Raw genomic sequence first — 24,758 nt, 5'->3', positions numbered from 1 at the left:
AGCATTAAGCTTTGTATTCAGCGCTTTCACGAAATACTTGTGTCTTTTGTGTTGGGTTCGCCCTTGGGTCTATAAGGAGTGATTACCTTTCCGTGCCCGCCAACGCCGGAAGCCTTGGTTTAATCCTTGTTTACGTCTTACAGATTGCCTTGCGTTTCGTGCTCTCCGAAGCACCTCACACCGGATTTTCTGTCCGTTCAAGCAGGCCAGTTCTGTCAGTGCTTTGCTGACTCTTATTTTGTCTTCTAATTTATGCGATCGTCGGTTTCAGAATTATGTGCATATTGCTATTTTTTTTTCTTATTGGTTCCTTTTTCCGCTGAGGGTTTGCTTTCAGTGCCGTGGAAACGGATGTACAATGATTTGATTTATATGCTCTTTCCTCCGGCAATGTACCCCTCGATAAACTTTGGGAGGCCAGAAAATGATGTATTTTTACGAATGTACTAAATATCTGTCTCCTCATGCACGAATATTTTCTTCCACACAGTGTATACTGAGACTTCGCCGCTAAAAACGTTGCATTTTTTTTTACGTCGTCTATAAATTCTTGTCCTTGTTAGGTACCTCAAACTACTGAACATTTTTTATCAGTTGTTAAGACTCGGTACAATTCTCGGGTGTTCTCCGGGGTATAATGAAGAAAAGCCCAAATTGATTTCGCGTACGGTGCATTTACTTAATGCACTACACCCCGTTAATTAACCTCTAGACGTAGTCTTTCTCGTTACACTCCAAAACAGTACGATATACAGTCATTGTGAGTGTGTTGTTTCCCCAGGATTGCACTTTTGCTAAATCACTGCTCCCCTCATAGACGTGTGTTACCAACATGCCTGGAAACCGTAGTGGTACGCTTTTGTGATCGCCGCCTGCCCAGCCTTGCCTTCCGTCGACTGTGTGTGTGTATATGCGGGTTGTTGTGCTCTATGTTGTTAGGCTGGTTTGGTGTTGCATCCTGGTTTCTTTGTAAATAGTTCTTTCGTGCATCGTCTCACAATAATTAATTATATAATTTTGAAAAAGACCAATGTGCAGCTTTGGCCCAGTAGTTTCAGTATCCTTCTAGTATTCGCCAGCGCCCTTCTAGTGTTCGAGTGCCGGAAGGCGCCCACCGGCTTTTACAAGGAGTACAGGGCTCTCTCTGAACTGGCGCAGTGCTTTTCTGCGATGAAAACTTTGGAAAAATGGGCCTTTGGCTCCAGCTCATGCAGACTGAAGACAGGTTTGTCATGTAACTGTTTCCATAAGCATCCCTTGCACCGTTAAATGTAAATCATCATTACTATTTGAAATCTAGTTTTTTAAGGCCGAAAACATCGCTTCTTAGTATGTTCTCTGTTCTACTCGCATTGTGTTCTGTTAGCAGCAATGGCATTTCTATTATTACAAGCAGAAGCAGAAAGTAAGGATGAAATTTTAGCGTGAGTGCCTCAGTAAAGGGTAAGGGGATCACTGTGATCTCCAGTTTCTTCCCCCTTCACCCAATTTTATAATACGCGAGTGAGCGCGAAATCATTATTATTATTTCGCATACCATAGTGATGATTAGGACAGTGTAGCCAATTTGTAGCAGTGTCATTGTCTTCTCATATTTGCTGACCTTCATTATCGATCCGAGGCGTCGCTGCGACACTGCGTCCTCAAAAAACGACCATTGGTCGCAACAGATGGTAGGAACAAAAAAGTGAAAACGAGCACTGTATTCTAGCGGGTTAGTTCTGTCGCACAACTTCTTGCTCTGCTTACACGTCAGCACTCACAGTTGATTTTCTTTTTCCAGTTCTATTTACTTCATGTCACCAAGACAAACTCTTTTCCTTCACTTGTTGCCATGTAGGGCTGCTGCGGCTATAAAACTGGCTGTACCACTCTCTGAATTGCCTAATGCTGTCGTCTTCTTCCAACAAAACAGGTTTGATGAACGCCTTCTGGCTCCATACTGCCACGTCCCGGTCCATCTGTAAACAAAGAAGCAAACAAAATAGGTAAACACTATGCCAGTAAGTCTTGCAAATAGCTACAGGGCTAATTAGTGACTGCAACAGCTGTGATAGAGCACTAAGACAAGATAACTGCTGACATTTTCTTTATTTTAATGCTGCGAGACGATAAGAAGATTCCACGAGCGCCGAAGAACAAGAACGAAATGTGTAATAGCCAACCTTCAAGTGAAAACAGCAGCCAAACAGGCTCTGGCCCGATACGTTGCGAAGCTATCAGAAAACACGGTTTGCGTCAAGTCGTAACTAGCATATTTTATCCCGTAAAACTCGACAAAAAAATTCTAGTATATATCGTCACCGAGACATGGTGTAAATAGAAAATGCATTGTAGGAAAAGAGTGGCACATTATAGGGCAGCTCACGGTTGGTGGTAGGCTCACTACTTTATTGGGTACCGGTCAGGTTCTTTCCCGCGGTCGGACAATTAAGAGACCACCATCGCCCGCTCCTTTTCCATATGGGCAGCACTCTTGGTCTCTCTGGCTGCTTTCGCGGATTGAGGAGCCGCCGCCATGAACCATTTCTCTTCTTCCAGCTGGACAGCTTGCTCGGCATCACCGGCTGCCTGTGGTGCTTTACGTGCTGTCGCGTTCAGCCGTTCGCTTAATCATGCTCAGCAGTGCGCTCAGCGTACTTCGCTGCTTTCTCTGCTGGACGCCCTGCAGCGTTCGCCCCCTTCCCTTGGGCCTTAGTGGCACTTTCGGCCAGCTTGGCCGCCTTCTCACAGTCGTGCGCGGCCACATTAAGTGGTCTTAGCTCACATAGTCGAGCCTTTCCATCTCTTCACTAATCGGCCCCCTTGCATTGTTATGGCTGCAACATTATGTTTATTAGAATAGATGCTTGGGCGAGTTGGTGCGCCGTTTTCTGCGGCTCTAATAATTTACTGTGCTAGCGTATTTCTGTGCTTGCTTAACACTTTTGTTTGCTTGAAGTACTGCTGGCAAATTTTAATTCACAGTCTCTGTAATGTGTACTTAGATATTTCAACACACTGTACACTTTGTCGTGATGGTCTTTCAAACGTTCTTATAGGCATCTTCCCGTCTGGTCCAAATATAGTTTGCCGCAATATAATGGAATGGTGTAGACAACGCCTTCTTGACATGCCGCGAACCAGTTTTCGCGCTTAATGGTACACTCGTGAGCAACGTACTCGGCGTTAACTTTCTTTACAAACTTGCCTCTCCTTTCGGGAGCCGAGATAACCACTCTAATGTCTGGTTGATTACCTGTCTTTTTAAGCCTTCCGACGGGTTCAGCCGGTTTCTCCTTTTTGTCTTTGCTTAAACTTCCAAGGGTTGATTTCGATACAGAAACAAGCAGCTGCTTGGGATATGCTGCCTGTCCGAGGCAATCGGCTTGGTGGTTTAAGCTATCCTGCGTTGAGTGAATACTGTATTAACTTAGTGCGTAGTTATAACACGACTTGGCCATGGCAGGCTTCGCCCGTTTCAGATGCGACGACGCGAACGGAAGCACTGGCTTGCTTCTTCACCACTCGTCAACCCAGCAAGTGTGATTTGGAATTAACTTCCGTTTAAGTTCACGTGTGTTTTATTTCCTCTCAGCATGAAAAAGAGGGGCCAGGGCTAAAAGCTGTGAAGACAGCTTGAGGGGGTCCCGGCCTCCTTACAAAACTGACAGAGGATGAAAAGCGGATAAAATCAATTGGCGTGTTCAATGCTAAACAGGTTTATGTTTGTACTATTCACTGGGTACACAGAAAGATAATTTATGCAATACAGCACACAAAATAGATAGAGAAAACAGCAGAAACGCTGTTGATACATAAAACAATAATACACAAAGATGTCAAGAGGAATCACAAAAAAAAACAGTTTTAAATTCATATAAATTTTCCTTTATCCCACTCTGAGGTTCCACGGTCTTTATATTGCACAGCTTCTTCAGCTTTTCTCCCCTCTATTACACCCCAGGATATTCATAGCATAATCTTTAGCTTCAATTCGAAGAAAGCTGCCGGTATTGATAATATCAGAATGAGTGACCTTCAGCGTAATTTTACGAAATTTCAGTAAGTACTTCTTTTGATGTTGAACAGTTTTATTACTGAATGCTTCATTCGACACAATTTAAAAGTTGCCACAGTTATACCATTACATAAAAGTGGCTATTTAAATGCTACTGAAAATTACAGGCCTATTTCAATTCTACCTGCGATTGCGCAGATTCTTAAAAAGCACTTATTCCCAGTTAAGTACAGTTTTATTTTCACGAATAATATCCTATCAGAGGCACAGTTCAGTTTCATTGAAGGTAAAGGAACTGTTTTGTTATTAGAAAATTTTACTGATATTATTTACTCATGTTTTGATAATAAAAATTTCGCATGTGGTCTTCTTTTGGACGCTAGCAACGCTTCCGACTGTGTTCGGCATGACCTACTGCTAGAGAAACTTGATGTCATGGAGTTTAGGCGCCATTTTAATGATTTGCTGAAAGACAATTTTCCTTATCGGGCTCAAGTTGTCGAAATATGCGGGCATCGAAGTTCTGAATCATTTTTGTCGACAAGTGTTCCACAGGGCTCTGTTTTATCGCCTTTGCTTTTCAATTTATTTTTAAATGATTTATCAAATGCTGTGGCAAAATGATACATTTTTCAATACGCCGATGACACGCTATTGTTGTCAACAAATGCTTCGCTGTCTCTGGCCATGGATGCTCTTAGAACGGATTTGGTGCATGTTATGGACTGGTTCTTAAATAATTCTATTTCAATTAATCAACAAAAACTAAACTGATTTGCTTTCATAATCATTATAAAAATCTTTCCTTTGTTGAACCATTGTTTTTACATTGTTCGCATTGTATTAATTGTTGTTGAATTCCTATTAATTTTTCCACTTGTGTCAAGTTCCTTCGTATACTTTTTGACAGAGATATGTCTTGGAATAGTCATCTTACCGTAGTATGAAACAAGCTTCGTGGTTTATCATGTGTGCTATACAATGTTCGATATTTATTACCTTTCCAGATTCGCAAGCTTATTGCACGTGCTCTTATTTATGGTATCCTCAGATATGGCGTCACTGTGTATTATCATTGCTCAAAGACTTGGCGAATGAAATTAAATGCTGTACTAAGGAACATCCTTCGATCAGCGGCATACAACACGGACGTTTCACCTGACTGCAATTTATTTTCGTTTTTACAGCCGCCCTCTTTTGATGCTCTTTTTCATCATGTTATTCGTGCTCACTTTTTTTTTGGGGGGGGGGGGGTGAATTTTTGGTTCCTTTCATTCCTGTTCGTCCTTTCCGCCAGCACCCCCGTTTTACGGTACCCCGCTGCTACACTCATTGTGGCCTCTTCACTCGTAATTATTATATACCCAAAATTTTTAATTATCTGCCTGATTCGCTCTTTTCAGTTTCTTCGCAGTCACAATTAAAGCGCTTCTTAAAAACCCGTATGTTGGTAACTTAGACTTTCTTCGTTCTTGTTTGCTTTCGGTATTAAGGTTTATCTTTGTTTGCTTTTTTGTCATGCCTGTTGTTCAATATATTTTTCATTCACCTTCTGCCGGGTACTGCCCTACAAGCCTTAATGGCTTGGGCAGACCTGTCTTAAAGATTGTAAATCAATTTTCTGAAAATAAAGGTGTTTATTATTATTATTATTATTTTATTATTATTATTATTATTATTATTATTATTATTATTATTATTATTATTATTATTATTATTATTATTATTATTATTATTATTATTATTATTATTATTATTATTATTATTATTATTATTATTATTATACGCAAAAAAAGGCTAATTAGGTGGTTTCGTACGCAAATTGGATCGAATCTGGCAAGACGCAACTTGTTTAAGAATTTGGATACGGTGAAAAGCAATGACTCTGGATATGTATGTACGAGGTAGTGCAACACGATATTTTTCTTTACATCATGTTTTTCTGCTTCCAAGATTTTCTTTTAACTCTGCAAGTGAAACGATAGCACTGTCATTAGATTTGATGTACCATTTATGCGTTATCATCAGTCTGTAATCAAATAACCGGAACGCAGAAAGTACATCGTATCTTAAAAAAAAAAGCTCTTCGGTTGGATGGCAATATATTAAGCCAGAAATATACCGTACACTTATCTTTTTGTAATAAATGCAATTTTGATAAATTGGTCACTCTTGTGGTACACCAAAATCAGGTACAGTATTGAAGTCGTAACACCAGAGTAATATAGAACATAAGATTAATCTGAGGAGGTAATAAGTATCTTGATCGAGCGATGGCGGAACGCCTGATGATACTTTAGACTAAAGATAATCAATGTGGTCGTTCCAAGTCAGGTGCAAAAAAAAAAGCCACTCCGAGGTCTTTCACAGTTTACAAGTTCAATTTACTCTGCACCCAGTCGTATGTTCATGATCATTTCTTATATTTCTGTGAGTAACAAACGGGCTTTGTTTTGCTTGTGCTAATTTTGTAGCAATTTGCTTCCACCCGAAAATCTAAGTTAATAAGCCCACTATTAGCTCGCTCTTCAATGTCTGTTTTCGTGGTCCCGTACAAGAAAATAGTAGTGTCATTAGCTTAGGAATTGAAACTCACACTCTGTGTACAATGTGCTACATCATTATAATAAATATGAAAAGCGGCCCGAGTATACTTCCTTGTGGAAGGCCGGTGTAAATGATTTTTAATGAAGATTTAACTTTATTTATTTCGGCATACTGCGTTCTGTTGGTGACGTACGCTTTAAGTAGAGCATGTGGTGTTCCACGAACGCCGTATCTAACATTGAAAGAAGAATATTATGATTTACCAGGTCAAATTCTTTTGAAGAATGGATGTAGATTTCCAGCACTATACCGGGTGTTTCAGCGAACACTTTCAAAAGTTTTCAAAAATCGGCTTTTTCGGGTAAAAATATGGCTTTTGCGGCTTAGCTTTAACAGTCTTGACGAACACCAGAAAACCGGTGAATCGTCTTAAGTAGTAAGATGGTTAACTAATTTTTCATAATTAACGTTTCAACTAGCAGAGTTTGGCGCATAGTTGAAATAAGAAATTTCTAGCCGGTCGTTTGCAATAGCCATATCCCTTTTTAGAATTTCGGAAACGCGTTTACCCTCACGGCTGTGGCTCGACCAAATTCTTCTGCATCGTGCAAAAATACATGCGCTTTCTAAAGCATGTAGGCAAAGCAACCCCTCCAGTGCATGTAACTAGTCGAAAAAGCCATATTTTGTCGAGCCACAGCGCCAAGGGTAATAGAGTTTTCAAAATTCTGAAAACTGACATGGCTGCATTACTAACAACCGGCTACAGATATGTAATTACAACTAGGCGTCCAACTTCACTCGTTAAAGGGTTAATTATTACAAATTAGTTGACCAGCTTACTACTTAAGACTATTCACCAGTTTTCTGGTGTCCGCCAACACTCGTAATACTATGCCGCAAAAGCAATATTCTTACCCAAAAAGCCAATTTTTGCAAATTTTTGAAAGTGTTCGCTGGAATACCCGTTGTGTTTTTTTACTAAATGTTTCTATTACGATTTTTTTTTTTTTGGGGGGGGGGGGTTGAAGGGCTGTTTCGCTTGATCGACTGTTCCTAAAATCATGCTGATAATCGAGGAGAAAGATTGAGGTCCATAAATCTGAGTTTGTGGTCCAGAAATATATAATGGATTCGTTTTGAGGCACTTCACTACTTAATTTGAGCGGGTGAAAGCGCTGAACAAAAGCATCTTGGACTTGTCGAATGACTGCGTTTAAGTTACAACATTGGTATCTAACAATGAAAGAAAATCATTAGCTAGGCGAGAGCATTTCAGGACCTTTGACCCTACCAAATGGCATTCAGCCTTCTATCTTTATGCTCTGATGACAGGTAACTAATGTAGGGGGCTATGCTTCAACCGGCGAAAATGCCTTGCTTTTTCAAGTAGATATTATCTTCCCACGTAGTTAAAGTAGACAATAAATAAAAATTTGATAGTTTTAAAAAATCTCCCATGGAGGGCCCTGTCTCATTTTGGACACGTGTCAATGCATTCTTCAATACACAAAAAGAGCTTGTCATGTAGCAAATAATATTATGCTGCTACTGAGCATTTGCAAACAAAGAACGAAGTGATGAAGGATCACGATGGCGACTACGATCATCATAACTCAGTGCCCTTCCCCTTTGTTTCGGAGTGTGTGATACAGGACCTTTCCTTTCACACAGAATCTAGACGCTGATGAAGATATTTATGTGGCTGTCCCCTTTGGAGCGGGCAAGCACAAGTTTTTCACCCTAGCCGTTGCGTAGAAAACAATGAACAAACGGGTAAGTGGCGCCATCTGTTGAGCGACGTTGGTTTATATTACTAGCATGTTCTACATCCTCGTCAGATCCAAGCAAAAGTTCGGTTTTTCAGCATTAATCGAAATACATTTCTCAAGTCTGCATGTTCCCATGAACGTATGCAAACAATTCCAGCCTTAGGTTCAAAAGTTGTTTGTTTAAAGGTTTGCTGCATGCTCTCTGCTGCAGGCCTAAATGGCTTCAGAACGATGCAATAACGTGTTATTACGCGCATTTTTTTTAAACATACGCGCCAGAATTCATTTTGAATAAAAATTACCAATATTCTAATGGTAAAGCACAAGAAATTAGGTAGCTATTTGCCCGCTGAGAGCAGAAATCTGATTTAGCCAAATCAATCAAGTTGGAACATTGCTCGCAGCGCCCATACTGTTACACAGCTGAGCACGTGGAAGCAAGGTGAGTGCAGATTGCAAAAGAGACGCATTTTTGTTAATTTTGTAACAGACAAATGTGCATTTTAGTGTACAAGGTTTTTAACGAGGATACACCAAATATCAATAGCACGACTAGTCACGTAGGCATGGGCCGGTTAAAACAGCGAGTAGTTTTCCATGCAATAAATAAAAATTCGGGGCTGGGTAAGTGGTCAGGGGCGTCCAGAAACGAATCCGCTTTCTCCTCGCTGGTGTTGGCACGAGATACCATTCAGGTTGGAAATTTGGCTTTAAAGCCGTTGCTCTCGGCTTCTTTCGGCATCGGCTTTGCAGCGGTTTCGAGACGAGGTTCACCGGAAATTGCCGAGAATGTGGTCTAAAAAGCATTTCATGTTTGAAATGATCAAAAAGTTTTGACTTCGGGATTCTAAACAACTGCTCACAAAATGAATGATGAAATCATTCACTCAATAGCTAGAATATATTCGACGAAATATTTTGACCCTATGAGAGAGATTTTTCACTTTTTTGACTTCGTAATCACCAAGGCGTCGTCTATTGCTGAAGGCAAATTTACTGACATTTACAACGCGCTTTGCATCAAGCGGCTGTCGTAGTAATATCCATGCCATCCAACTTGCTCGCAGCAATCGTTAAATAGGAAATACAGTACCCATGACAGTGCCTTTCAAGTTTCCTTTGTAAAATAGCTACAGAGAACCAACATAAAGTAAAATCTGAGGGGTCGCGTAGTATTGGGTGGTTTTTCTCATAGCGCATATTTATGCTAAAATTACTGACCACAAATAATTTCATTCTGATAATCTGTTCTTTTCGTGGGCTTACTGAGTTCTACAACAGAATATTTCGAAATCTCAGGAAAAAGGGAAGCATCCTCAGCACCGAATATTTCTCTTTAAAAGCTCATCTACGCATTTGCCCACCATCGGATTTGGTTTAGGTGCTTCTGGCGAGAACTGAGGCTTGTAGCAACAGACTTCGAGTTATGGCAATTTTCCTCCATCTGCAGACTGTGCTACAAAGATGTGCAGAGTGCCATTGCCTTGGCGAAGTGGAGCTTCGTTGCGTGCGTGGCGACGCTCGCATTCAGAGGCAGACACGCGGCGAGGCTTCCGTGTTCTGCCCGACAACACCTTTCTGGCGCCGCACACCAGCTGTCTCAGCTGCTTCGCTTTAACTTCTTGGCGTGACCTCTATGACTGCTGCTAGTCGGTGCAGTGCTGGATGTCAGTCGAAAACTTCTGGCTGTTCTAGACCCGGAAATAGGTCGGTACCGCTCTTTTTGAATTGCAAGGCGCAAGCGAAGAACGTCTTACGATCCCATCGCGTTACTTGTACCTAGCATGGCCCGTTGAACACATTTAGTGCGCTAGCACTAGGGCTTGAAACTGCGCCGAAAAGCCGTTGTCTCTCTCAAGGCAGCTTCTGACAGGTGGCAATCTTCCCACCGTTGTCCTGTTGTCTGTTTGTCTGTCTGATCTCCCCGCGGCTTAGAAGAGCTCGGTGCCAACCGTCTGGGTGGCAGGTAGGCCACGTAGATCACATGACCTTGGGACGTCACCACAACCTGCCCACCGGATTGTGAACAAACTGCTATACGTGTCAAGTGGAAGTTCAATTAATGATTAGTCACCAGAGGTTTCTCGGGAAGAGCAACCTGGGTATCCCAAGCCCCACAGGTGGCAGCACCTTGCATCGCAGGGCCGCGGCGTGTCACTTAACCGCTGCACCACACCACCAGACGTGGTATGAGGACTCCCAGGGATGTATGAGTGTAGAGAATGACCAGTTCAACTGAAGTAAAAGTCTATATATATGCAATATGTCACGCAGACTTACATTATAGGATATATCAACCAAGGTAAGCCTGTTCAAATCAAGCAACATCATAGAAAGTCAACATAAACCAGGCATAACCAGCGCTAACCGTGCTAGCATACGAGAATTCGTGATTGGCTCCAAGACAGAGCGCCAGTGATTTTTTTCCTCTCTCCTCTGGCTGGGATGTCTGCGCTTTGATTCCTTGCCTTCATTGAGTGGCCACGCGCAAGTGTAGTATTCACAACTAGAAATGAGTCAAACTAATCAGACTGCGCGAAACCTGCTTCGAAGACAGCACAGGCGGAAAGCATTGTTAGAGAGCTGCAAGCGAAGCACGTCGCAGATGCTTAAAGGCGAAGTGTCTTAAGCACTGCGAGACGGGAAAGTCTTACTGGTTCCGTAGGTGCATATTTTACCACGTTTCGCATTCTGAACACATCCCGCAAGTTTTGCAACGCTGGCCGCACCGCGCTTTGATTATCTTAAAACGCCTCGCGTGCCTTTCCATAAGGAACTCTATTTGAACATCCATACGCGCTTCTGGTAGGCTCTGCACACGACACGCCACCTCTTTACAATTTACCAATTTACCAATTTACCTCTTTACGCCAATTTACAATTTACAATTCGTATCGACGAATGATAGGCGCAGGTCCCAGCAGCGTGGCTTTCTGTAGTTGACAGACTAACTCTGTCAACGCTAATCGGCTTCAAGTGCTTCTACAGATCTCGAGGCTCGTCACCCAGTACGCCGATTACCACTCGTGATGTTCACAAACGTCTTGGTTAAGGCTTGATTTAAGTGGCACGAAGAGCTCCGAAACCCCCTGATATGCCAACTCACCATGTTGCTGATGCCCCTCTCGGCTGCCTGGCACCAAAGCCAGGAAAGCAGACCGGGCTTCCCGTATGAGCGGTGGACGATGCGCGTCCGGAACGGGGCCTCGGGCGTCGCCGACACGACCGCTATGAAGTTGCCGAACATGTTGCGGACAGAGACCAGGGTCAAAGCAGGTCCGACCTGTGTCACAACGCCGCGGCAGCGCGCGAACCGCGGCTTCCATCCTAGTATCGACATCTGTATAGCGAGCGATGTGGACACCCGCTCGGCGGCCACGCTGAACGATGCGGTCCACTCGAGCGCCATCAGGCGACACAGCCACGAGTCCATGGGTCGGCGTGAGAACTCCTGCACGTAAAACATGTTGGCTTCAGCGCAAGAGCTCTCGGCCGTAGTCAACGCTGTTACAAATCGTTCAGTTCAGAGGCATCGATGTGCGCCGTTAATGTAAATGATTTTTATTTGTCACAGAATTGTAAATTTATGTCACAACCACGCGAGTGCTGTCCACTCGTAAAAAAACACATAACAAGACTATCAAGCTGGCAACAAATTAGTTAGTATTGGCCAAATGCTGAGGGGAAACCCTCAAGGTGGAATATAATTTGTAATAAGGGAGTAATTACACATTGGCATCCACCCAAGTACAGCAAAGTGGTTAGTAGCGGTTTCCCGCGCAGTTGACTAGGTTCTTAATGACTGGAGGTAGCAACATGCAAGCCTGGAACGGGTAATAATCAAACTACCCGTGGCGGAGAGAAACATCATTAAGAACCCGTACAAATAATCATCAGATACAATTCGCAAATGATGCCAACTACACAAAAAAAATCTTATAGCTAGAATATCCAATTACGTTCTTGACACTGACACAGCTGATGTGAAGCGAAAATTTTCTTTGCACTCAAAACGATAATGTTGCGTCCTTGGTGGATAACCACTTCCTGGAGGTAACTCCACTGAGGCTTTCACGCCTTAATCACAGTTCCTTCGCACGTAGGACCTCTTTAGTTAATCATTTTAGCGAAACATTCAGAAAATAGGATCAGTGATGTCCAGAATAATTCAGAAATGACAACTGTCGAGGAGGTTGGCATGACAGCCATCAGCGTACACATATAGATTCGTGCAACACGAAAGAGCGTAATAGATGAAGGATAATTGCACATGAGTAAAATTAGGTCTCAAACAGTTTCATGCAAATACGGATGCAACACAAAGAGCCATATAACCACCGCGAATCAGAAAAAGGAATGATAGTTCGCTTGGCTTGCCTCCACAAGTTATTCACCTTATTGTACACACCTCATGCATGGTTCAACATATCAGACATTTGACATGAAAACCGTCAGAGCTCTGGCCGATAAATGAAGACTTGGCTCCACGTCCGCAGTCTCAGAATTTCTTGGTACTGAAGAGGAAGCTACAGGTTGTGCCAGCTAACTAGTGTCCCAATTAAAAAGGCGTTCGCGAGTAAAAATGACTCAGCCAAGCCCGTCTCTACAGCAATCGGGAGAGCCTGGAGAGCGAGAGCAAATGCTCCAGCCGGTCCTTTGCTATTTTTACGCACGAACTTCTTTGGGAGTGTGGCACATAAATTTTTAGAGCTAGGTTTACCATTGGCTTTAATTCCAAGAAAATGTCAGACAAAGTATAGCTACTAATCTACTGCATGAAGTTCTGCAGCACCGCAGGTGGTGAAAACAATGGCAAAGGTAAAATTGGCGCAGTATTTAGCAAATAAGACAACTTCGGACCACTAAACTTCTTTTCCGGCACTAAGATAGGTGTTCTAATACAGAGTTTTGTATATCATTCTTATGCATTTCCTTTTTGCGAAGAATAGTGGTGTAATGCAATTTGTTGGTTGACGATTGATCAATAAATACATACAAAACAATGAACACACTTATCCTGGGATGTAAAAGTAAACAGTGAAAGCTTGTGAGCACATAAAGTGACACTTATACGAGTACTGTCTGCCTGTTTTCCTCATGCTACCGTGACTTGTGTTGCTGCTGATTAAGGAAATATTTGTTTTCTTCGTAGACCTACTGCACGTGTTTTAAATCAGGCTGATGTGTTTAATAATACTAGTGAGGCATAACATGGTTTCGTATGCCACACATATATTTTCCCTTTGCTTGTATGTTGAAGACAGATACAGTAATAAACGAAAGGTTATGATATTTCAGTCTTTAGGATTAAAATTTTTCACCACACTAAATTTTGCTCACGAGGTCGGTGGGGCGAAAATCTCAGACGTTTTACACATTAGCAACCAATGTTTCTCATCATATTATGCAGCAATTTTTTGAAGAGTTGCTTCCTGCGCTACGTGAAGGTATCAGCGGTTATATGTTTTTTTTATTACAAAATGAGGCAACAATTTCAAGAATGCCTTTTCACAGTAACCTAATGCGTCAGTACTTCACACACAAGCCTTTTTCCGTTCTATACACACATTTGCGGGGTTCCAGCTGGGCTCCTTTAGTTCAGCACACTGCACATGGCGTGGCACAGTCCATGGAGTTACTGTAGAACCTGATAACAGGTACAAATTTTCGGAAATGTCGATAACAATCAGTCTAGTGTATTTTAGGCTCGCGCAAACAATGCCTTTCTCGACTACACGGTCGATCGTTCTGGCGTGTCTCAAGCGAAGATCGAAAAACTGAACCCCCTCTCAACCTATATCCCTCCAAAACTTGTGAAGGCGTGGACTGCGCTACTCTGAAATCCAGTGGAAGTTGATGGTGTTTTATCCCATCGTTGTGGTTGCTGATAATTGCCATTTGAGCAGTCTTGATGACGTGATGTAAACCTCACACTCCACCTAATGCCTATAAAGTAAAGTATGCAGTAACACAGGAACGTCAACTAAAAATGACAGCAAGTTAATTATAATTTAGAGCAGAATCAAAATGAATGCTATGGGAAGCGTCTATGGCAGGACCAAATGAAATATGAACTCAAGACAAGCAGTTACGCTCCAAACAACTCCCGACGGAAGTAGAGGGTATTAATCATAATATATTCCGAAATAGCAAATAGGTCTTTTATATCCGTGATATCTTGAATTTATAGAAAAAAGTGAAAATATCATATATTTTTATCGCTACTGCATGTAGTGAAAAAAAAGCAGGATTCACTGCCAGTAACGGCTGCGATATCGCGGAAATTTGTGATTTGAAACAACTTGAAAACTCCTTGTTACTTTCATGCTGCCGTCGAGAATACGGATGGTTTGCGGAAAAACTTGTCACGAAGCACGTATTTGTACCCGAACGTCACATAGACATGCCTTGTTGATATTAAACAGTGCGAATTATTTAGCTCGCATTATTGAAGCTTCGTCCTTACGGGACGCAGTCCCGGAAATATAAGACTCTACCTTTTGATGAAGAGAAGCTACGGAGGACATAAATCTTCGGACGCCTAATATTCGTTTACCGAAACGAGCCTTCAGCACAGCTTCATAACTTTATGTACTTGCTCTTCATGCCCTTCCACAACCCCCTCAGACAGATTTGGTGGTGAGCGTTCCAAGTTGACGAGCGAAAATATAGCGGCGATACATCTAGAGTATGTCTCAGTGTCTCAAACGCGAGATGACAGTAGTCTGCAATTAAGAAAGACCGTCCCTCAAGTAGAGCTTGCTCGAAGAGCGCTTAGAGAGATAGACTGTTGGTTAGTATCTGTTCAGAACCTTCCGAGGTGCATGAAAAGGCATGTGCAACAAGGGCGCAATGCGCACTCCGAAAAAGTGTGTCTCATGTTTGTGCAGAGCACTCTTGATAATCATCAGTTTGAAACATCCCAGCTTACGTCCGCATATCGTGATACCGCAGCTGCCACCCTGTCACGTTGCTTTCACTTGTACAGTCTGTAACAACTGTCTATTATGAAGCACGTCAATGTAGGCCGTTTCTACACAAGATGCGAAGGATTCAAGCCTAGCACAGGTATTAACTTTCTTTTGCAGTCCCTGAAGTGAAAGGTAGTGCAGCAGTTTTTTTTTGTTCACGGAACGCTTGTCCCCGTAAGTTTTAAATACTCGCTTCTATTTAAGCCGTTTTGAAGGGTGACATGGGCGCCCCTACTTGATTTCTATGTGCGTGTCAGTGCAACTTGCTCGCACAGCGTTACTTTCGTCGGCTCTGTCGAACACTTTCGTCAATGGCATCAAAATTTTTGATCTAAAAGCGATGACATTCACATCGTAGGTGTTTTTGCTAAGTTTCTGCCTCTATTCTAAGTGAGTGTTGAAACAGTACGAGTAGTATTAGCAAAGGCTCAAACTATGCGATGAGTTTTTGGTTAGCGTTGTGAACAGAGACGTATTTTCGCACTGCCGGGTGACAATCCGCCACAGAAAGAGCACGTTCGGTCGATAGGTTATGCGGCGGCTCTTCTGAGAACGCATCTGTCTTGCTGTTCCCGGTGACACTGGCAAAAGCTAATCGCGCAAAAGCACCTAGACCTCGGTAATCGGTGCCCTGGCACTTCGGTACGTATTTAAGGCAGATTACGCGTGTGCTTACCTCCAGGGGAAGCAGACAAGTGGCCCGATGAAGGGAATTCAGATGTGCTCCATCGGCTACTTTCTGGGCGATGTCCTGGGGGTGGCCCGAGCAGAGCGTCTCGTAGCGCGCCATCTGGCGCATCTCTCCGCTAATGACGTCAGCAGGGCCATCCAGTTCCCAGGAGGCCTCCTCTCCGTCCGCGTGGAACCAGACGAACACGAGGCCGCAAAGCTCTCGGCAGGTCCACGTCTTCACAGTGACGAACGAAGGTGCTGAAATGAAAGCCCATCCCCTTGACGCAGCTCATCGGGCATCTTGAAAGAAGCAGCCAGTTCAACTATTATTTCGCTTTGCAGGAGAGTGTGCGTCCTTTTAGGAAATGGGCTTAAGTGTGAACGCCCGAGGCTCTGGAAACGCAACTCAGTGCTTTTCCAGCAGGCCTCAGAGTTGTCGCAACCTCGCGTGGTTTGATACTCGCCGCGGTGGCTCAGTGCCTTTGGCCTTCGGCTGCTGAACGCGAGTGCGCGGGAACGAACCCGATCGCGGTTGCTCAATTTTGATGGAGGCTAAGTGCAAAAACGCCCATGTGCTATGTAATGGCAGCCCACGTTAAAGTGCCCCAGGTGGTCTAAATTAATCCGGAGCTCTCCATAGCTGTGTTCCTCATAGACCATGGGTTGCTCCTGGAAGCCGTCTGACCATGCCATACCATGCCATAACATACCACACCATACCATATCATACCATGCCATACCGTACAATACCATACCATACCATACCCAAGCATACCAGGCCATGCCATGGCATCGCGTGACATGCCATGGCATGGCATTTCATTCAGTTGCTTACTATACCATGCCATACTATACAAGATAGCATAATATACTATACCGTATGGTTTGACATCCTAACTGTCGTTATGCCCATCCCTCGTCATCCTCAACACTTTTTTGTTTTTGGACATGGAAACGACCATCACATCCATATGAATCCAAATTTATCTTCTCCCGCAGAGTGGTACATCACGCCAAAGTATCAACATCACGGCTAGCGAAGAACTGCCAACAGTTTTGAGTCAGCAAGTTTAGAGTTGCAATACTCACAGATGGAAACAGCCTTTTAAAAAGTTATCTCCTTGAAGTCTTATGGGCCCGAAATCGCATGTGCAAGGCAAAGCCACCGTGAGGGCAACGCACAATAAAAGACACATTTAATAAGAGGTGCGCAGATCGAATTAGCAAAATTCATTGTCTCGAACAACCAGCCCCAAGACGACGTGAGTTCTGCGTACGCTAAAGGGTACCTACGTAAGGGCTAGTGGTCGTACATTGGGACATTACTTCATTTCAATGTTCATTATTTGCTATGCATGCAAGAGCCACTCGCTTTTTATGCTTCGACAGACAGCCGTGGTATGTCGACAGCATTTCCTTGGAGATCTTTTTTTTTAATGCGGAAGCATTATGAGAGCCATGGCGGCGAAAACTCTCCGGCGGCCGTAGTGTGACGCCTCCAACTGTGGGAGATGCTGTTTAGAGGGATATCCCTCCCTTCACTGTAACCTGCCAGCCATCTTCATTCCCCTCCCCCTCTCCACTTGCAGGCGAGAGGAGGGAGATGTCAAACGAAGAATGACCCAGCAAAAACGACCAAGAAGAAAATGACTCGGACGACGAAAGGCCTACGTGAAAAATATGCAGCCTCTCGAAGGTATCTGTGCAAAAATAAGGCTCGTGGGAGTATTCCATCTCGCATTGCTCGGGAAGAGCAACCTGGGTCGCAGAAGCCCCGCCAGTGACTATGTTCGGAACAGCCACATCCTGGTGCAATGGCGCATCGCTTAACTGCTGCGCCCCTGTCAGGACTAGGAGCGATCTAACAATGTGACACTTTTTGCTTAGGTGCGTAGTCCAGACTGGAATAGAATCTGAATTGGAATAGACTGCCGACTGAAAGAAGTATGCCATCGAATTTCCTCCGCATCAATCCAATTGATCGGTGTGATTTTGTTTTATTACTGTGGAAAATTTATTCGCTGACGCCCTTCCACTTTTACGCTTGCACAGTGCGCCATACATTGCGGCGTAGGGCTTATTTAGTCACAAAAGATGATCTTGGTTTTTCCCTCAGACCAATTTCAATGCTGACTCGCTAGCTCCATGGTAATAAATCGTCAAATCTCACTCTTGTTGGCGTAGGGTACGTGCGCGCATCCCCCTGTGTCCGCCTGGAACCGCCACCCGTGGAAGGGGCACTCGATGCAGTTTCCCACCACGCGGCCCATGACGCCCAGGTGGGCGCCCAGGTGCGGGCAGTAGGCGTCCATCACGTGGGCCACGCCGTCCTCGGTGCGGAAGGCCACCAGGTCTTCGCCTGGAGAGAAAAACGAAGCAATAAGAAAACTCTCGTGTACACGTACGAGCGAGGAATGTCCTAAAAGCGCGCAACTGATCAACTTCAGACGAGTAGGTTTCACAAGCACATCCTCCGTTCATGAAATGGCCCTGGCTTCCGGGCAGATTAACGGAGATAGATTAAAAGAAAAATATCCGCGTTCTTCAGATCATGGGTTATCAACCCAGCTATGCGGGAAAGGAGTGTGATTCATTAACAACATTTTGAGAAACCTATAGTCCTGCATAAGTTGAAAATCAAAGTGTAGTTCACCAACGAACAGCACGGACAAAATAAGAATAAATATAACTACAGCTCTGCTTCTTCTTCTGTTTGTCTTCCCCTTTTTTTTGCGTCCTAGCTGTTTGTAAGACCGGCGGTTTGCATGCTGAAAGTTTGGTAACGTGTACAGGTATCGGGGTTTCTTTGGCTGATAAAAGCTCAAATCATTTCAGGAAAAGGCCTACAGGGGATGTGAAAGATGCACATGAATACCAGCTCAGTACGGTGAATTTATCAGTATACTATACGGCAGTAGTTGTCGATAACACCAATTTCCTGAAGGTTCATAAGTTGTTCGCATAATTCAATAACCATACAAATATCGGAACAAAACAGGCGCATTTCTGCGCACCTATGTTCCTAAATACACAGTCAGCCACCCCGTGCCACTGATTCTCGTGTCACCTATCCTTTCTTGAATTTCGTTCAGCAGGTCGATTTAGAAGGCGCAGAGTCATCCGCGTGCTTTGACACTCCTGCTCTGACGTGGTTCACGGCACACCGTAGAACGCAGATGGTATGCACCATTTTAGCCCGCGCACCTACCACTGCTTGAAAAGATCGCTCTTAGTTTGCTTTGAATGTCCTCGATCGTCCTAAGAACGAGGATGTAGAATACGTGTCCTCGGCCTTGTCGGATAAAAAAAGTTGCACCTGTGCTTCAACTGAATGCTCTCCAGTAGCAGTGCTTAATCAATTCCTTTAAATTGCGTTACTCTGAACCAAAAAATTGATTACTCGACGATAAGGCATCTGATGCTACAATTCTGCAAAAGCAGTTGGACTTACCCTCGATGATTACTTTTATGTTTTCACACTAATGCATGATCTTACTCTAAGACGAGGCTGGCGATGGGAGCGGGCGAATTCTGCATTACTTTAATTTTGTTGAATATTTTGAAAAAGATTAGCACGTTTTAAGAACTAAAATATTCATCTGCTTGAACTATCCGAGCGCCAACAGTAGAGCTGCGTTGCATTCCAGCGACGTGGGCCAATTTTTGACACCAAACTGGCTTTTATCGATGTATCCTCTTATCGAGAGGCGCCGGTTAGCAAAAGCGCCCGAGCAGGAACAGCTCAACGATTCTTTAGCAGCCATGCGGACGCTGGCCTTTTTTAAAAAAAAATGCTGTGTCCCAGCACTGGTGCTCACCGAACACATGCAATGGTTTCACTTCATCCACGCCGAGTTCTGATGATTCAATTACTGGGATCCATCCGTTGGTGAAGACTGGCGGTAAGGATGAACTTTCAGAGATGAATCTGCGGTCCCAGAGCTGTTGGCGTTGCTGAAACAAAAAGGGCGATACGTTGTAACTGCTCAATGTGCTGTGGTTACGACAGTATGTAGAATTCAAGGTGCACATGTATTCACACGTGAACGCCAACGGCGACCTGGCAATTACAACGCCGTGAATGCCGCTGCTCCTTTGTGCTGAGGTCACACATTCAGAACGCTCTTATTTAGAACGCACATTTCGCCAGCGCTGAACACTGCATTGCCGTACAAGCAGTCCCGTATTTTAGTTCAGTGCTGTAACCAATTAACCGATAAATCCACTATCAACCATAGGCAGCGAGCTTCGCGGGCCAGGAAGTGCAAAAGGTCCTCGGATAGACGCAAAGTGCTTGGTGCCAGCAGTTTGTCCTCGTTCTTGGGTGCTGTTCGCCGATACGTGTTGATGTCTGCCGATACACAGGAGCCGCCGCCGGCAGTTTGGAGCCGTTGATATTGCAATCAGTGAATTCATCCTTTTTCAGCTAATTCGAGGAATAGAATTTCGCGAACAGGAAGGTTTTTCTGATCTTCAGGGAGTTCTAAAAGCCTGGATTACCTCCCTGTTACCAAATTGGTGGAGTTTTAAATTTGTTTCGGAGAAAAGGGCCTGAAATAGGGATTTTTGGATCTCACTGAGGGAACATTTGGTTCCGGCATGGAACACTACCCTGAGGTGAAAGCTCCCTGTCATTCTTGCGCATCAAATATCTTCGCGGAGATCTTGACCGTGAAGACAGAGAGACGGCTGCACAATGCATGGCACTTACGGTGTCGGTTCTCCTTAACACGCAAGAGAAATGGAATGAAACTTTATGACCGAACCATAAAAGCCCCGAGTTCAAGCTATCTTTAAATCAGTCACTCCATAACGACCGCTTTTAGTAGCCTCGGTGCGAGCATCAAATAATCACTTTTCCGGGTCAAACCGTGCACGATAAATGTACCGTCCAATGGATTAATTAGCGTATATATAATGCAAGCGACCTTCGAATAAATTCTCTCTAAAGCAAGCCACAGCATAGCCTTTCAAGGCTTTGCAAGTTTCTAGCTAATACCGGGGCAAATTATTCTACTTCTAAAGTTTGAGTGCCCTGGGCGCGCTGTTGATTCCAAAATGAGTGACTGCAATTCCACACGAGAACCGCCTGTCAATGAAGCGGCCGCCTTGTTGAAAGGTTCCGCGTAGCATCGCATACAGACGCCAGTCGCCGCGTCAATTGTATTATATGCAGATGACTCACTACACTCGCACCGCCTAATTTCACCCGGAGCAGGTTCTTCAAAAATACTCGCAGATGCAACGAAGATCTCGTTCGCCAGAATCTTCAGGGACGTTGACAGCAACACGGGGAAAGGCAGTGAAGGCCGCCTCGCCGGCGACACATTCGGGGTATTCGGAGGGACCTTCTTCTAGCTGTGGAAGGAGCATGGGACGATTTTCCATCGCATAGCTTATATATACTTGCAGTGATGCTATTCACAATGAGCTAATGTGAACACAGTGTCGAACTCAGCTCGCAGTTTGAGGTGCGGTGTGCTAGAATTGTGCAACATGTACTATGACATCTGCGCGCGAAAGGTAATGCCGCGGTCAAGTCTTGCCACGTTCTTTTTATTATACAACCTATAATTTTGATGCATTCTAGGCTTTCGCCTTCGCTTACCGCGTTTGATTGGTCACTGATCTTTTAAAAAAGCCATAACGTCTGCACGGCGCCTACAAACTCAATCGCTACTTGTAAGAAAGCGCAGATTTTTGTTTTTCTTCTCATCTCAAAAACCCTTGCTAGTAGCTATACCATCACGTACAACACCCAAGGAGATACATTTCAACCAGGTGCGTCTTGCCAGTTTAAATATTTTTCCTCGCAGGAAGCGCAATTATAATTGACTTATTCTGACCCAATACACAATTCCAGCGCACCTTCAACTTGCAAGATTTTTATCACAACGTGCAGCAGACAACACGGGGAAGGAGTCGGTATGTGACGTCAGAGGTTAAAAAATTTCATTACGAAAACATCTGCCGCACCAAATAAACTCATATGAGGACGAATTCTATTCGGACGTGTGGGTGTACAACGGCAAAGGAAGTTTATGTTCCACAATTAATCCTCGTGTACAGCTGCTTTAAAACTTGATGAAATTATTTCTTCTCTCGTACCACATTTAAATACCGAATGCTTCGTCTTAATTGATAAACAGTTGATAATCAACGCTGACATCACTGAAGTATGTCTTTTTGTGACAGCGGATAGAAGAGGAAAGAGAAGGTAGCTTTTCCCGCCTCTTTCTTTCTAGTATGGTAGTACTTATTGCTGTTTTTCCGACATGAATTCTTATCGGCATGTCCAATTATAACTTTTTGCCCCTTTGATGTCCGTAACAGAGGTTATGCATTACCGGTGATATGCAGCATTTCACGTCATTAAGATGCGTTTTTTCCTGACGTTTGTGCCATTTCTAAGTTGATTTTTTTTTTACGAATACCTCGAGAAATGAGACAAAGAGTGTTTCAGCCAAGTTCTTACGCGCTTTAAAAGACGACATCGAGCTGCGCGAACATTTCAATAATGCAAGGCTGTAGGCTGTGGTCTTGTAAATCAGCGAATTTTTAAATGTGCCTCAGTCGCTAAATATTAAGTTAAATTGTCTTACTTTTCTGCCGCTAACTATAAAGGAAAATTTTCAGTATAAAAGATCCTTGACTTGTTGAGACACATTTCAGTTTTTTCTCGAAAGCAACATTATTGTGGATCCTTATGCTTTTAGCTTAAAATGAAGCCCACGGAATTAAAAAAAAAATCGCTTACCTACATGCACCGCCGCGTTGGAATTTTTGCAACGCTCGAACGGGCCCTGATTGAACGAGCTCGGTTACGCAAAGCCGCAATTAACTAAAAAAAAATTAGGGAACCATTCATAGCGATTCTTTCAGGATGAACGCAGGCACTTCACTTTGTTACAATCATGACACTACAACTGAAGGGCGACCACGTCGTCGCTGTTCGAAGGCATGCCAGAGAAAATGTCTTCCAGTCCATCATGATAGTGCCTATGCTGCAGTATCATGATTCCGAGCGACAGCACGTTGGCTCAGTGGTAGTGGTGCTCGGCCGCTAACCCGAAATACGGGGGTTCGATCCCGGCCGCGGCGGTAGGATTTCAATGAAGACGAAATGCTAGAGACCCATGCACTGTGCAATGTCAGTGCACGTTTAAGAACCCCACGTGGTCGAAATTATCCGAAGCCCTCCACTATGGTGCCCACCATAGCATCAGTCGCTTTTATGAATCAAGCAAAAAAGAAGTGCCCACGACCATCGCATAACCAGCGCTGTGACATATGGTCTTGGCATTAATGGCGGTTTTGTGTAGGCGAGTTCCTTTCACCCCATAGTCAAGACGCGTTTTTAAAATTTCGCTAGCTTTATTTTCGGCTAAGACAGAAAGGAAACCAAGGTTAAAATTACTTCGAAGAAATCAAGTGAAATTGGCTTTTTGATGTCAGCATGCTTTACAACATTTAGGTTGAAAAGTTTGCGCTAGATTAGCGGTAAAAAGTACGCTAATTTATTTTTGTCATTTATCAGATTAGTGGCATTTAAAAACACGCTGACCTCGTCAAGAAGATCGCAAACAACACTGCACCAGTCAATTCGTCGTAGAGCGCACTGTCCTGCTTTAAAGATTGGCCCAACTTAGCTGATATACCTTACAGAATTCTCGAAAGATGGCATGTTAGCTAGCACATGCATCTTGCACTCTTGGAATCGAGATATACCGCTACCCACTCTTTTTTATTAGCCGTTCTCTCCTGCAATAGCTGCGAATGAAAGTTGCTTCAGAATAGTTTAGTTTTCGGTGCACACAAAATTGGCATCTGCTTACCTTCCTGGATTTCTTCGAAGAGCGGAGTGGCACGATAATCCACCGTACACCACAGACTAAAGCAATAACCGATGCTGGGAAGCCACATGTCCATAGTTTCGGCCACATCCAAGCCATGATATCGTTGCTGGTCTTATCTTCCCTGTGAAGAGGAAAATGCACGTTCATGTAGTCAGAACCACACAGAAGAGCTAGCAGGTCTAGCTTTCCGCCTTACGAGTGCCATTTTGTGTCTTTTTTTTAAGGGAAGCTACAAACCGGTATTTCGGCTAAGTTGTTCAAGGGTAAAACAGCTGCTCTTGAGCGTTCCTGGTTCTCCATCGACGCTCCTAGAGTGTCACCTCTGTATTTGGCTATCAGCGTTTACTATCTGCCCTCGTCTTTGTATTTCCTCTCCCTTGCCCTGCCTGTTTCGCGCAAAGTTTTCCTTGCAACGACCGCTCACCTAAGGAAACAACAACCTCCGCTGCTAAACTCAAGTGAAGGCTCCTGCTTGACCGTTGAAAACGTTGTTGCTCTTGTTTCGTAACGTTCCGTAGGTGAAAGCGGTTCCTTTGCCAGCGTTAGTGCGTGCCTTTCGACTCGCTTACACGCGCCGGCAAATCCATTCGAAAAATCAGGTGTGCCTTCGTGACGGTGCTTACCTTTGAGAGAACGGAATTTCAAAGAGCCCCTTCTTACCACTTAATACTGCGAGCCACGTAATCTGGCCATATCATTAGAACTAAAAAATAAAAACTATATAATAAAACAGGCATGGTGAGCTCCGAAGCGCTTACGCAAAGGATCCGTCCTGTGACCGGCGGCGGGAGGAAACAATTAATATTCTCTCTGCTACTGCCTTAATTGAGTGGCCGCGCGTTAGTGAACGGGCCGAAGTTGACGGTGTGCCGACTGTACGTCAGCAACGACAGCCGGCGATTCTGACGCTCTGCAACGTCCCTGGCCTAGTGTGACGCGG

At 43.9% G+C, this 24,758-nt stretch overlaps 1 protein-coding gene across 1 annotated transcript; it reads right to left on the bottom strand.

The window, feature by feature from the left end:
- Positions 1-1,799: 1,799 nt before the first annotated feature.
- On the bottom strand, positions 1,800-23,960 carry LOC144099349 (cholesterol 7-desaturase nvd-like). Its single transcript, XM_077632580.1, has 6 exons — positions 23,798-23,960; positions 19,781-19,916; positions 18,133-18,321; positions 15,967-16,220; positions 11,426-11,770; positions 1,800-1,961 (listed from the first exon to the last, which is right to left on the bottom strand). Exons 1-6 carry the CDS (start codon positions 23,912-23,914, stop codon positions 1,800-1,802), a joined length of 1,203 nt encoding a protein of 400 aa, XP_077488706.1. The 5' UTR covers positions 23,915-23,960.
- Between the last annotated feature and the right edge of the window lie 798 nt (positions 23,961-24,758).

The sequence above is a fragment of the Amblyomma americanum genome, chromosome 1 (assembly GCF_052857255.1).
Source record: "Amblyomma americanum isolate KBUSLIRL-KWMA chromosome 1, ASM5285725v1, whole genome shotgun sequence".
Classification (NCBI taxonomy): Eukaryota; Metazoa; Arthropoda; class Arachnida; order Ixodida; family Ixodidae; genus Amblyomma; species Amblyomma americanum.
This window is presented reverse-complemented; position numbering and strand designations above follow the sequence as displayed.

Coding starts and splice junctions, on each gene's coding strand:
- LOC144099349 (XM_077632580.1), bottom strand. CDS start 23,914: ATGGCTTGGATGTGGCCGAAACTATGGACATGTGGCTTCCCAGCATCG. Junction 16,221..18,132: donor CGTACCCTACGCCAACAAGA/GTGAGATTTGAC, acceptor CTTTCATTTCAG/CACCTTCGTTCGTCACTGTG. Junction 1,962..11,425: donor AGAGGGGCATCAGCAACATG/GTGAGTTGGCAT, acceptor CTTTGTTTACAG/ATGGACCGGGACGTGGCAGT.